Source organism: Coccinella septempunctata, chromosome 4 (assembly GCF_907165205.1).
Source record: "Coccinella septempunctata chromosome 4, icCocSept1.1, whole genome shotgun sequence".
Classification (NCBI taxonomy): Eukaryota; Metazoa; Arthropoda; class Insecta; order Coleoptera; family Coccinellidae; genus Coccinella; species Coccinella septempunctata.
This window is the reverse complement of record NC_058192.1, coordinates 15895851-15908070: the sequence shown is the minus strand read 5'-3', so window position 1 is coordinate 15908070 and position 12220 is coordinate 15895851. Positions and strand designations below refer to the sequence as shown.

The 12220-nt window shown below is 35.2% G+C and overlaps 1 protein-coding gene across 4 annotated transcripts in view; it reads right to left on the bottom strand.

Annotated features, from left to right (window-relative positions):
- LOC123311921 (neuroligin-4, Y-linked-like) overlaps positions 1–12220 on the bottom strand; it is an 82892-nt gene that overhangs the window by 28246 nt on the left and 42426 nt on the right. For all 4 annotated transcript variants that reach the window (XM_044896050.1, XM_044896051.1, XM_044896049.1 and 1 more), the window contains exon 3: positions 1732–1884. In XM_044896050.1, coding sequence (XP_044751985.1) covers positions 1732–1884 — 153 coding nt within the window. The remainder of the gene's footprint in view (positions 1–1731; positions 1885–12220) is intronic.

Below are 12220 nucleotides of genomic sequence, written 5' to 3'. Positions count from 1 at the left end.
TTACAACAAGTATTCTTAGATTATCTCAGGTCCTGTGACCTTATCGATCGCTGACTACAAAAGTCAGCCGGATTAGTCGAGAGGTAACTCTAACCCTTATACCTGACCCTAGACAGCTTCCCTCACCTTCGAGCGCGCCACTTGTAGGGGTTGTTATTAAATTTGTCGGAATAGAATTTTTAACGTGAAGCGCACTTCGAGAGCACTCCACGCCGCGTTTCCCAAGATGTTTTAGCGAATTCTTGATAATCCAATAATACGAACACAGTTTTCAGATTCCCTAGTAACCGAGCTGAAGAAGAATTATTTAATGGGTAACGGCCCCCGACTCAGTTGAAAATTCCTACGGAAAACGTCTGGCGCTTGCCAATCGGATTCGGTAAATCATTGGGGGATATTGAGGGCGGATATTCAAAATTTTGAACTTCATACGATTGAATTCACATCCGTTTGCCTATTTCTCAGTCAGATGCATATTATTCTATACAAGAAATAGAAGAGAGATTAAATGGAAACTATTACTGACGTGCCTGCGGAACTTCTTGATGATGGAGATTGAGTACTTGCTGAATAATTATTCAGGCTGTTTCCTCATCCCAGCCATCTGAAGTCTATAAATTGCTGTGATCTACGAATTTTTGAGGCCGCTATAATATTTATGAAATACTTCACCCTTGATGTGATGGAATCCTCTTTATTCTAATTTCATCACTGAAGCCCAATCAGTCTTGATCTCCTGAGAACACCATTAAAGTCATAAAGCCTAACCCTCTTAAATGTTTCTCCTTCATTCATCTTCCTTCGATGAAATCTTCATTCCAATATTATGATTGCGATGCTTGATAAGTTTGAATTTGTCAGGTTTTTTTCATTGATGCTCTGGCGTAAGGGTAAGATCATACTTTTGTTGCTTTGTTATACAGGCATCTGGCTTCCCTTAATGTAAGAGTGGTACCTATTGTTCAGTATTTGCTGGTTTTTTGTGGACAATTTTTTTATAGAGATATTTTGTATCATAACATCGAAGGATAGAAGGTGATTGTTTTCTTCGACTTCCATCGAATATTGTGTTGATTTTTCTAGGTTTTGGAGATACCCAGAAAACCGTTGTTTATATCACAAAAATGTTGTCTATTTATTATCTAAGCCGTAGTTCCGACTTGAAAACATCTTGTTTCAATGCTTTCCTCACAAAATATCCCATAAGAAAGAGGAGATCTTGTTAAACTTATCACCATACTGATATTGATTGTAGAAGTTGTTTTCTACTCGGAAATGGGTGAAGTTGATCCAAGTTACGAGTATTTTTAATGGGGTACTAAAAGAAGACTGAAGTTTCAATGCTCATATCTCCTAATCCAATTAACACGCCTTCTCTGGGGACCAAGAATATTGGCTACCTACCTGTAATTTTTTCTTCGGTTCATATTAAAGTAGTATTCCATAAATATTAGATGAAGCGGTCTTCAAATATTCCCGAAACAACAAAAATATGCAGCAATTTAAGCATGCCCTGAAAATGGCCCGCGAAGAAGTGCTGAAACGTTGGAAAACACAAACCAAAGAGATTATGAAAAACGGCCCACATATTTAATTATTTGCTGACATAGCATTGAGATCTGATCCGTGACCATATCTTGAGAAACAGAAATAAGAGGGCGATGAGCGAAAAAAATTAAATTGCAGCCCTTCATTCATCCCGCTCCACAAAAAAAGCCTTGTTTCACTCACCCAATATTCCAAGTCTGAAATTGAAAGTCACGACTACAACTTTCGCATAAGCTGCTAGGACACTGCCATCATAAGGATTTCCAGAATTCCATTCATATGATTCACCATGTATGAAAACGATGACAGGGTATTTCTTTTCCTCATCTCTATCGGCTGAAACAGAACAAACGGAAATCAAAAGTAGAAGTGGCAAACAGATACTTAAAAAACTAAAAATTCTGCCGAAGTACTCAAAACACTAGTAATTTCTGCTAATAAGTGTTATATGATCATGTACTATTGTTAAGATCATAATTAAATAGATAATCTTGACGAAGAAAGACTTTGAGTATAAAATTATTGCTCTGTAGAAACAACCAACTGCATTCTAACACTGCAGTTATTGATTGAAAGAATAATTATACAGGGTGCACCACTAGGAGTCCATTAGAAGTTTATGGAGAAGTAGTAATTCGAAAAAACCTAAGAGAATCTGAAAAGCATCTACAGTTCTTCACCATAACCTGATAGCTTCCTTCACATTGCCACACTGCCAAAACTTGCTCTACAAATAGGAGTTTTGCATAGAACAATACTGCCAAAGCCTGGAAAAGCGGAAAGTCTCCTGTATCATATGTGGGTCTACTAGTATGTGAAAATTTCAGCTTTTCTTGAGGAGGACATTAATTTATAATAATATATAAATGTTCTATTGAAATGTATCTCCAGTACCAATTTTGCACAGGCATGAATTGTAATTTATTGTACCTACCTAAAATTTGAAGCAATCTACAATTCATCTGACGTCATAATGAACTCTTTCAAAAGTGTCAGCAAATTCCGTATATTTGAATGACGCCCAAAAACAAGCTATATGTTACAGAATTCTTCAGAATAGAGGACGACTTCAAAAACATCCATTCAGTTATTAAATACTCATAGGAATGAAAAGGTGTAAGTAGTAAGTTATCAATAATAGTAGATCTATGTTACAGAATTCTTCAGAATAGAGGACGACTTCAAAAACATCCATTCAGTTATTAAATACTTATAGGAATGAAAAGGTGTAAGTAGTAAGTTATCAATAATAGTAGGTCTTGTTCTAAATTGGAAGGTATTTTTCAAAGTGCTTATGACTCAAGATTTCTCATTATCTTCGGAAATTTTCAAACTGAGTGTCGGAAGTATTACCAGAAAAAAACTGTGATTGACATTCTCAAAAAGCTCGCAAAATCGTCAATGATTTCGTGTAGTTTAGTATAAATGGAAATTCAACTCTTCGCTACGTGGAGCTAATAAACTAAGGCCTCAGTATAAAAAGTTTCGAAAATTCATCAAACACCAACCATTTATACTATTGGCAGGTTATTAACTAGCATTCGCTTGTATCGAAAAGATAATACGAAATATCTCTTGAAGAACTGATATCTATCGGAATTTTCCGCGAAACCCCCAAGAAAGCTGAACAATTTCCGCAGATGTCTTCTCAACGAAATCACTTCCAGCTTCCAAGGAAACAGGGCTTTGGTTTTTGCCTCGTGAACCGCTAGATGGCGGACAAACATTCACTTTCACTGGACGGATATCGGTCGATATTCGGCACCGACAACGTTTGTTCAGCTTGAATAACGACTGAGGGGTAGAAAAATGTATGAATAACTACGATTTATTTGATGGCTTTTCGAAATTTAATGGGGGGGAGAAGAGGAAAATGCGCCACTTTTCCTGCAAATTGGCTCGTTTGGAAAAAGTACGGCTTTTTAATTCTTTGACGGATGAGAGAATTCGATTTCCATTTGGAGGGCTGCGTGGGCTGTTTTTTCATATTTTTTCATTCCGGCCGACCAACTGCTTTAATTGGACGAATTGATCCAGATTTTTTTTGGCCGGAAACGATATATTCGACAAAGAATCATGGTTGATTCATTTATTCACAAAACTGTTTCGGACATAATAGTTCGAAATCTTTTTTTTTATTCCAGCAATGGCAGACATCGATCAAGAAGGAATCGTTCCAGATGCCCTTAATTCGAATATTGAATATTTAGTTTTACACCTTCACATTCCTCCCAAAAGTAGGAAATCTTCAGAGGAATTTCATTCTGTCAGAATATATCACACTGCTACTGGGAAAACGGTCACTGTACTGATGTCCCCACCCAAACTAGAGGTACTGCGTTAATATAGCCAGCGTTCGTTTTATGTAATTATTTGGTATTACTTATATTTTGGTTCACTCTCATCACTTTACATTGATGGTTGCATATTTGTCTTATCGATGTGATACAAAGAAGTCTCATTGTCTTATGCCTCTATATCTTGTTGGCCTCCATAAACATCTTCGATATTTTTCGTAAGATGCCTATCATTTTTTACCGGCAAAGTTCGAAATGTCGATACATCCAGGTCATAGTAAGCAAATCTCCCATTACCAGCTACTACTAAGTACTAACAAAAATGACAAGTGTAAAGCATGTTTGAAAAGGTAATAGATTAATCAACAAAGCAAGATGACACTCCCCCTTTCCCACTTAAGGTTTTGGTGGTTGCTCTCATCATGCTCACAGGTTCATACAAATATACAGGGAGTACGCGCCATGAGGCAGCTGTAGATTACTCTAATTCTATTAACTTTACAAAAAAGAGTTTGAAATAAATCTTTCCTCTTTTTAAGTACAGCGTCTCCTAAAATTATTTAGAACTTAGAACTATACAAAGTGTTTCGTTTCTTCTGCATATCTATCAACTTATTTAAAAAGGAACACCCTATATATTTTTACATTTTTAATTCCTTGTTGAACATGAAAGTTTGATAACACATCTATGTCTGAGTTCCCAACGGTTTTCGAGAAATTTGACTTTGATGTTTTAACAGTTTGAGGTACTTACGTAAGGGACGGAGTTATAGTCCCTTTGATTCTATGTAATTGATTCAAATTTGGACTGTGTCTAGTCAATAAATGATACACTGAAAATTTTGTTTGTAGATAAACATATTATATACAGGGTCCACGAAAACGTAAATTCATTATCAAAACAGAAATTCATCAGAATCTTCATTTTTTAAATGGCAACCCCTTTTTTTCTGTTCATTATTTAAACATTTTTTGTTCGCTTTTAGATTTTTTAAATAATGAATAGAAAAAAATCTGGGATGCCATTCAAAAAAATTTAGATTTTGATAAATTTCTGTTTTGATGATGGATCTATGTTCTCGTGGACCCTGTATATAATATGGTTAATTACAGATGAAATTTTTAGTGTTTCATTTATTAACTAGACACAGTCCAAATTTGAAGCAATTATATAGAATAAGGATGGGCTATAGTCCTTTCTGAAAGTAGGTACCTTAAACTATCAAAATATTAATAAAGAGTCAAATTTCTGGAAAACCCTTGGGAAATCAGACATACTTGAGTTATTAAACTTATATTCATTTAAAATAACGACGTTGATAGCTGTGCAAAAGAAGCGAAACATAGTTCTAAATAATTTTAGGAGATGCTCTGCTCAACAAGAGGAAAGTTCTATTTGGAACTCTGTTTTGTAAAGTTAATAGAATTAGAGTAATCGACCGCTGACCCAAAGAGCGGACACCCTGTATAAAATGTATGTAGGCACCAAAGTTCAGTTTTTTGCATTTATTCTGGGGGTCGAGATATTAGAGGTAGTACTTTCTCAAAATTGTACTATATATTTCTTTTCCTGCAGCTCATTCCAGCTTATGTGTTGTGATTAGTGAAATTCAACGAGTTGAGTCATTTCGCTACTGAAATCCAAAACAAAATCCTAATACAAGTTCGCTGTGAAATGAAGAGATAAACTATAGATTTTATCAGCTCTAAATTGTAACGATGTATTAGTCTGCTCCTCCCATCATGCCGCTAAATCATCCAGTGCTTCTCTCGAGCCTTAGTACGCCGTAAATTCACATAACAATGAAGATTCTTCTCGGATTATATGTTTCGTTCAATAATTCACAGCTACCTCCATAAATGAAAAGCCCTCGTAAGAGCCCTACTTCTTTTTATGTGCGGCTATCCCATTGTCCTTTTAAAAGACTTGAAATCTTATATCTCGAATTCGATCATCTGAGGCATGTCACATGATATAAAACTTTATGCTCGAAATCTCTGAAAGTATTCAGAAGATATCAACTTCAATGATTCTCCCTGTTTTTCAGCGACATTTCAAACGATATCCACTTCGTCGAATAGGCCACTCAATCAGGGAGAATAGGCTCTTACAAAGGATGAGGGTTAAAACACTGTGTCTGTGAAGAACAAGAATAGATTCACAGTCAGATTCAATACTTCTTGAATTAAGAGAAGAATTCCATCATTTACGACAAATCGAATTATTCAATTTGGGGTGAAAATTGGCCAAATTCATAATGATTCCGAGCATTATCGCACCCAGAGGGAAGGGAGGAATCCCATACGAAATTGTTCGACCGGATCATGAGACCCACCTGAGAGTGAATACCATGACTACTTTTGCTTATAGAAGCGCTAGAGGTGCCATGATATTCACATACAAATGCATAGAATGTTTGGTTCGAAGGAAAATCCATAATCACCTTGAACACGAATGATAACCGAGGTCACAATTTAAAATTGCAGAAGGAGAACTTCCTGACCATTCAAAGGGAGATGTTTCTTGGGTGTCCCGCTCTTGAAACATTCTTTCCAGTTCTGTGGTCAATAGCTTCACCATCAATGGCTTCAAGAATTGGTTGGACAAACTGAGACGTCTTCGATGATGGAGAAACATTTGCTTTACTGGTGATTCGTGATACTATATCTTAGAATCTTCTATAGGTTTATCTTTATTATGGGTTGCCTACATTGATTTTCTGTCTATATGAGATCGTTTTTAGGTGTCTACTTCAAGTAGAATTGTGTTTTTCATAATAATAAAAATCAAAAATTATGTTATTAATTTTTGATTTCGGATTGTATTTCGTTATGAGATTTAAAAGATGTTCGATATTATGCTGGAAGAAAGAATTGTCGTTTTCATCATGGAAGACATGGAAAACTTAATAGTTTCATGCGATATTATTTGACAAATTATCGAATTAATTGAGTAAAGTGCTGTAGAGTATGATTGCAGAAACTTCCCAAATTTTTGGGGTGTAGTCCTGCAACTTGATAGGTTTCACTGAAATGCTTTTATACCTGCTGAAAACTATCTTTGTTCCAAATATAAGCTAAATCGGTAACTTCTTATATGAGCTATTATAGTTGTTTTAACCTCCATTTAAACTATAAGAGGGAGCCTGTTTGTCCAAACTCGTAGTCCTATTATATGAATATATACTACAAATATGGTTTTTTTGTGCTTCCCTAGGTGCATTCGAACTTCCATAGAGACAATTACTGAACGAAGAGAGCGTTTGAATTTCTAAAAGTCTTCACGAAACTCATACAGTGAAGTTATTCGAAAAATCTTTCTCGAAAACGAAAACAGAAAAGAACGAACTCATTCTAGCAAATTAATCTAAAATATCGACGGCAAAACATCTGATCTGTATTTACTGGCGACCCGTTTCTGAAGAGACTTTCAAATTTCATTAAAGCCGAAACGGGGTGATAGAATTCCCCGTCCACGAAAAAAAGAAGCGCGCCGTGTGTTATAAGTTTAAAGGGAAGAACTAACTCGCCCATCCCTTAATGAAAAGAGATCACAGTGCTCAGTTCTTCATTTGAAGGTCGCGCATTTCTCTCCCCTACCGAAGTGTTAGGAAGGGAGAACCACGGATCTCGAGAAATTGGGGATCTGATGAAAATTGGTCGGAAACTACTTCGAGGAGTTATTCGACGTAGGCCATGCAATTAGTGGGGGGAAAAGGACACGGTGGAAATTGAGAGTATTTCGTTGAGCCCTGTAAACTCACACTAGATGACATAGAAAAAACACACAATATATACAAATACATATAAATATTTGTATATAAATTATTCATAATTATTTTTGGTGTGCTGGTTGAAGTAGCGAAGTCACTCATACATATCGAAAGAAAATTAGATTGTAACCAGTCCGATCCTGTTCCTTCTAGAAAGTGCGAGATGCCGCAAGAAAGTTTCCAGCGCCTATATACATAGGGTACAATTTATAGTGCAAGTGGTGAGTGGAAATAAATAGTAGTGACAAAGTTATTTATTAGAAACTAATAAACGAATATGCATAGCGCATACGCCAGTTTGCAACTTCCATTTATATCTTTTCCAAGCGCACCCGAAGGAATATTATTTTATGTTTAGTTTTTGAAAATGTTCAAAAGCTCCCAAGAATGAGGAATAATACAAGGATCGGCCAGGTTATATTGGCCTGATATTCGAAAAGATTACTCATACTAAAATGTGGTTCAATTCATTGGGATACACCGCTCCAGTAAAAAATTATGATAAAAATAGTGAAAGTTGAAAAAACAATCATTTCCTTCTAGAGAAAATCCCCATCATCTGGTACGAGGCACATAGTCTACAAAATATACATACTAAATACATGATAATATGTATTTCAAATCCGATCAAATAGACTCCAGAACTGACATTTGAAGCCATTTTTCCAGCTTTCCATTATATGATTGATTGTAACTGTAAAATTGTTATTCTAGGTACGCATTTGCCACACTATACTTCATTCACTTTTATTTTAGCAGTCGGTTGGCCATGGAAATTTGACACATTTCACTCTGTATAGTACGAAAATGTGGGGTTATGAAGCTTGTCAAAACATTTTTGGGTTTTAAATCAACGCTATGTTGCCCGTTCTACGTAAAAGTTTCTGTTATTACGTATTTTATCACTCACAATGTCGAATCTCTTCGGAAAATATGTGACGAACATAATTGAAGTCTATACAAACTGATTGAAGGCAAACCAAATCCAGTTATTCGCATGGAAAATACAAGAGATCAGTATAATATCATAATATGCACTAGCTTGAGGAGAGTTAATGTTCGTTATCTTCTTTGGCTTACATCATTTGTAGATTTCAAAAATATTAACCCGAAGATGAAATGCATATATTGCAGTGGTTGGGAATGGGTATCTCCCGAAGGAATTAACAGATAATTACAAGAATGTTAAATTCTTCAACAAAAATCATCTTGCATCAATATAAGTAAAAGGAATTGAAGGAAGTTTCAAGTTAAGATGCAACTTCACCGTTGAACAAAAATTTCACATGAATAAACAAGTAGCAGGGCAACTTGCGCGTATTTGTGGCTATTCATCTTAATACATTGATGTAATAATAATAATTAGGTATTTATTAGTACCTTAAGACATTTACATTGTATAGGACAAATCAAATGAAATTCTTCATCTTAATACATTGATGTAATAATAATAATTAGGTATTTATTAGTACCTTAAGACATTTACATTGTATAGGACAAATCAAATGAAAAATAGAAAACTCCATTTTAGGGAACTTATTCTCCGATGACATTTATCGAAAATCCTATAGTAAACTTTTCGAATTAATTCACTCAAACATAAAATTCTCAAATGCGACCACTTTTTTGGGTCTCCCAATAGAAGGAAATTCTTTTTCATCCTCTTCATTCACAATATTTCTGACTGTGGAAATATCCAGCTGAAATATAAGTCGTTTAGATTCAGATGAAACATTATATAAATTCTCTTACCTTGAATATGTTCGCTACCGTCTAACGTATTGTGGATTTTAGAATATCAGGGTATAACTATTTGAATGAGCGGACCTGAATTCTAAATAGCACTTCCTGAAACCCTGTCTCTTTTTTCAATCACTTTCGGCATTTTCGTAATAAAAATTAAAAATTGATATTAGTTGTGGCAACGGCGTTATGACATTAACGACATTTCATGAGTGCCAACCTAACTTCGTTCTAGTTACAAAAACTTGAGAAAATTATTTCATGGCCAACCGACTGCTAAAATAAATTTGAATGAAGTATACATATGAGCTCTTGTCAATCGTCAAGATCGAACGGCTGTATCGAGCTCGATGATATCATCAGATTTTTAACTAGAAGAGTTGCTCTTTCAGAATATGTATCACATTTCTATCTACGGTTATTTTTATTGAGAGAAAAACGACTCTAACGCTGACTATCGAAAAATTTCGAAAAAGAAGGAATCACTTGAATAATCGTTAAGACTGAACGGCTGTATCGAGCTCGATAAATTCTTCAGATTAATAACTAGAAGAGTTGTTCTTTCAGAATATGTATCACCTTTCCATCTACGGTTATTTTTATTCAAAGGAAAACGACTCTAACGCTGAAAATGAAAGAAATTTTGAGATTAAACACAAATTTGCAGAAAATGTATGTATACCATTCATTGAATCGGCGAGAACAAGAATCTGAAAACACAAAATCACTGACTCAATGCAAACTTCCTATACCTCTTTGGACTGAAGCGATGTTTCGAGTAAAAACTTGGCGAATGACACTTCGGTTTCCCGTTTCGCTTATAGAAAATTGTGTTTAAATTATCATGAAGCATAGCTAAAACATAAATGATACCTACCTATATTCTTATATTTATATCAAATTCAAAAAACATTCATAATGAATACAAGTTTATTTTTTTCAATTAAATATCGAATGAACATAAAAAACGCACTGGAATCTCAAAGAGCAACACTCAGATTGTCGCATGTAGGTGAGAGTATGAGAGGAAGAAAAGCACTCAGCTCGATTCTCCTGCTACAAGAAGTTTATATCTCAGTATCAGAGCTTATTAGAAAGTTTAAGCTCAGCTAAATAGCTTTTCTCATGCGGTTTCTTTCATTACGAGGTACTTAGCATGATCTGCCATTATTCTCTTGAACTTTTTGTCGGGGATTCGCTAAAAAAACGATGTCAAAGAGGGAATATTTTTTCCGCCGAATGCTGTTTTCTTTCAGGTGCCTGAACCAAGTTTTTTTCATTTTGAGTAGAAAAAATTTTCTCACTCCGAAGGAGATAGTCAATACGTTCCATTAAACGTACGATATATTAGAACTTTGGTCTAGCTATGACTGATCTGCTGAAATAATTATAGATATTGCCAGATTGGTCGAATTACTTACGTACTGATTACTTTGGCTTAGGCAAAAAGCGTATGTGAAAGGTACGATATTTCTTTAATTTTTTTTTCCGAAATAACTCTGTCGAATCAAGAGAAAAACCTTTATCCGCAGAAAGAATGCCGAAGTTGAAAAAATGAAAAGAATCCGAAAATCAAGAAACCAGCTCGCTTCCAATAAAGGTAGGAAAATATTATCAGAGCGGTGTGCCTTCAAGGAGCAATATACCTTGGGGGACGAGAATACTGGAATGAATATTTTCTTGAGGGAAGATGGTGGTTGGATAATAAGAATAGCGAAAACAACGGCAGGGAAAATCTCCTATTTTCAGTGAGTTCCCAGGCGAACCGTGCTTGACATGTGATCTGGCGAAAAAACAAGTTCAGTCACCTGAAATCTGGCGTTTCCTTTTACGAAATGAATATTATGGTTCGTTTCTATTTATTGGTAATCTTAATCTTGCATATAAACCTATTTAGATCTAGGGATATACAAAATTCAATGATGAGGAATTGTTTATAGACTAAATTATACTATATGTATAGTTTACATAGTAGTATATACGTAATTTACAAGTTTTCTTCGACTCAACCTCTCTCATACGAAATTATAAGCTACTTAGTCGAGCAGGTGTTTTGCATGGCCTCTAGACGTCTTTAGTGTCTAGTTGGTGAATACAGTAACTGCTAAGCTTTTTGAAGAAAAAGACAGTTTGTTTGAAAAATATATGTATTTTTGATTTTCGAAACTTTTGTCAACCACAGTTAAAAAATTTTTGCATCCGTCAAAACCAATCTTCCAAACATTTTCTCACAGGTAACGAAAAACGTCTCTTCTCATTTCAAAATCATGATCGAGTGATTTCCCCTGATAGTGTATTGAAATGAAAGTACGACGCTGAAAGAGGCATTTTTCCACTTGATTTTTTTTTACAGGATGCAAAAAGTCGCAGAATTAGTGGTCCATTATTGCTCATTAGAAAAATACAATTTTTTTTCCACCAAGTTCTGCATATTGATGAGATTGGCTTTATATTGGAAAGTAGTTACTCTTTCAATTATAAAACAGCCTGATATATATTGTGTATCCATTTCATCGAGAATCCTTTCTGGATGTGAAAAAGACCATTTTTGGGAGTTTTGAATAGTCTCAGTTCCATATTCAATGACAGGAAATCAAAACGGTATATCTTCGAGCAATAAAAAGTCAGCCGCTCTTAAAACCAACTGGCACGTCGTCAAAAAAAAACTCCTAAGCCCATTTGACTCCATATGCGACTCAGGCATTGTATCGAATACCCTATTCCGCACTCTGCATCGGCTGAAATATTCAGCGTGAGTTTTCAATCTCCAAATGCTCCATCGCTTTTCGATAAATCTTTCCAAAGATATGAAGTGAAACGGCCAGCGTAGGCAGAAGGTAGCCAATTCAATTGGAAATC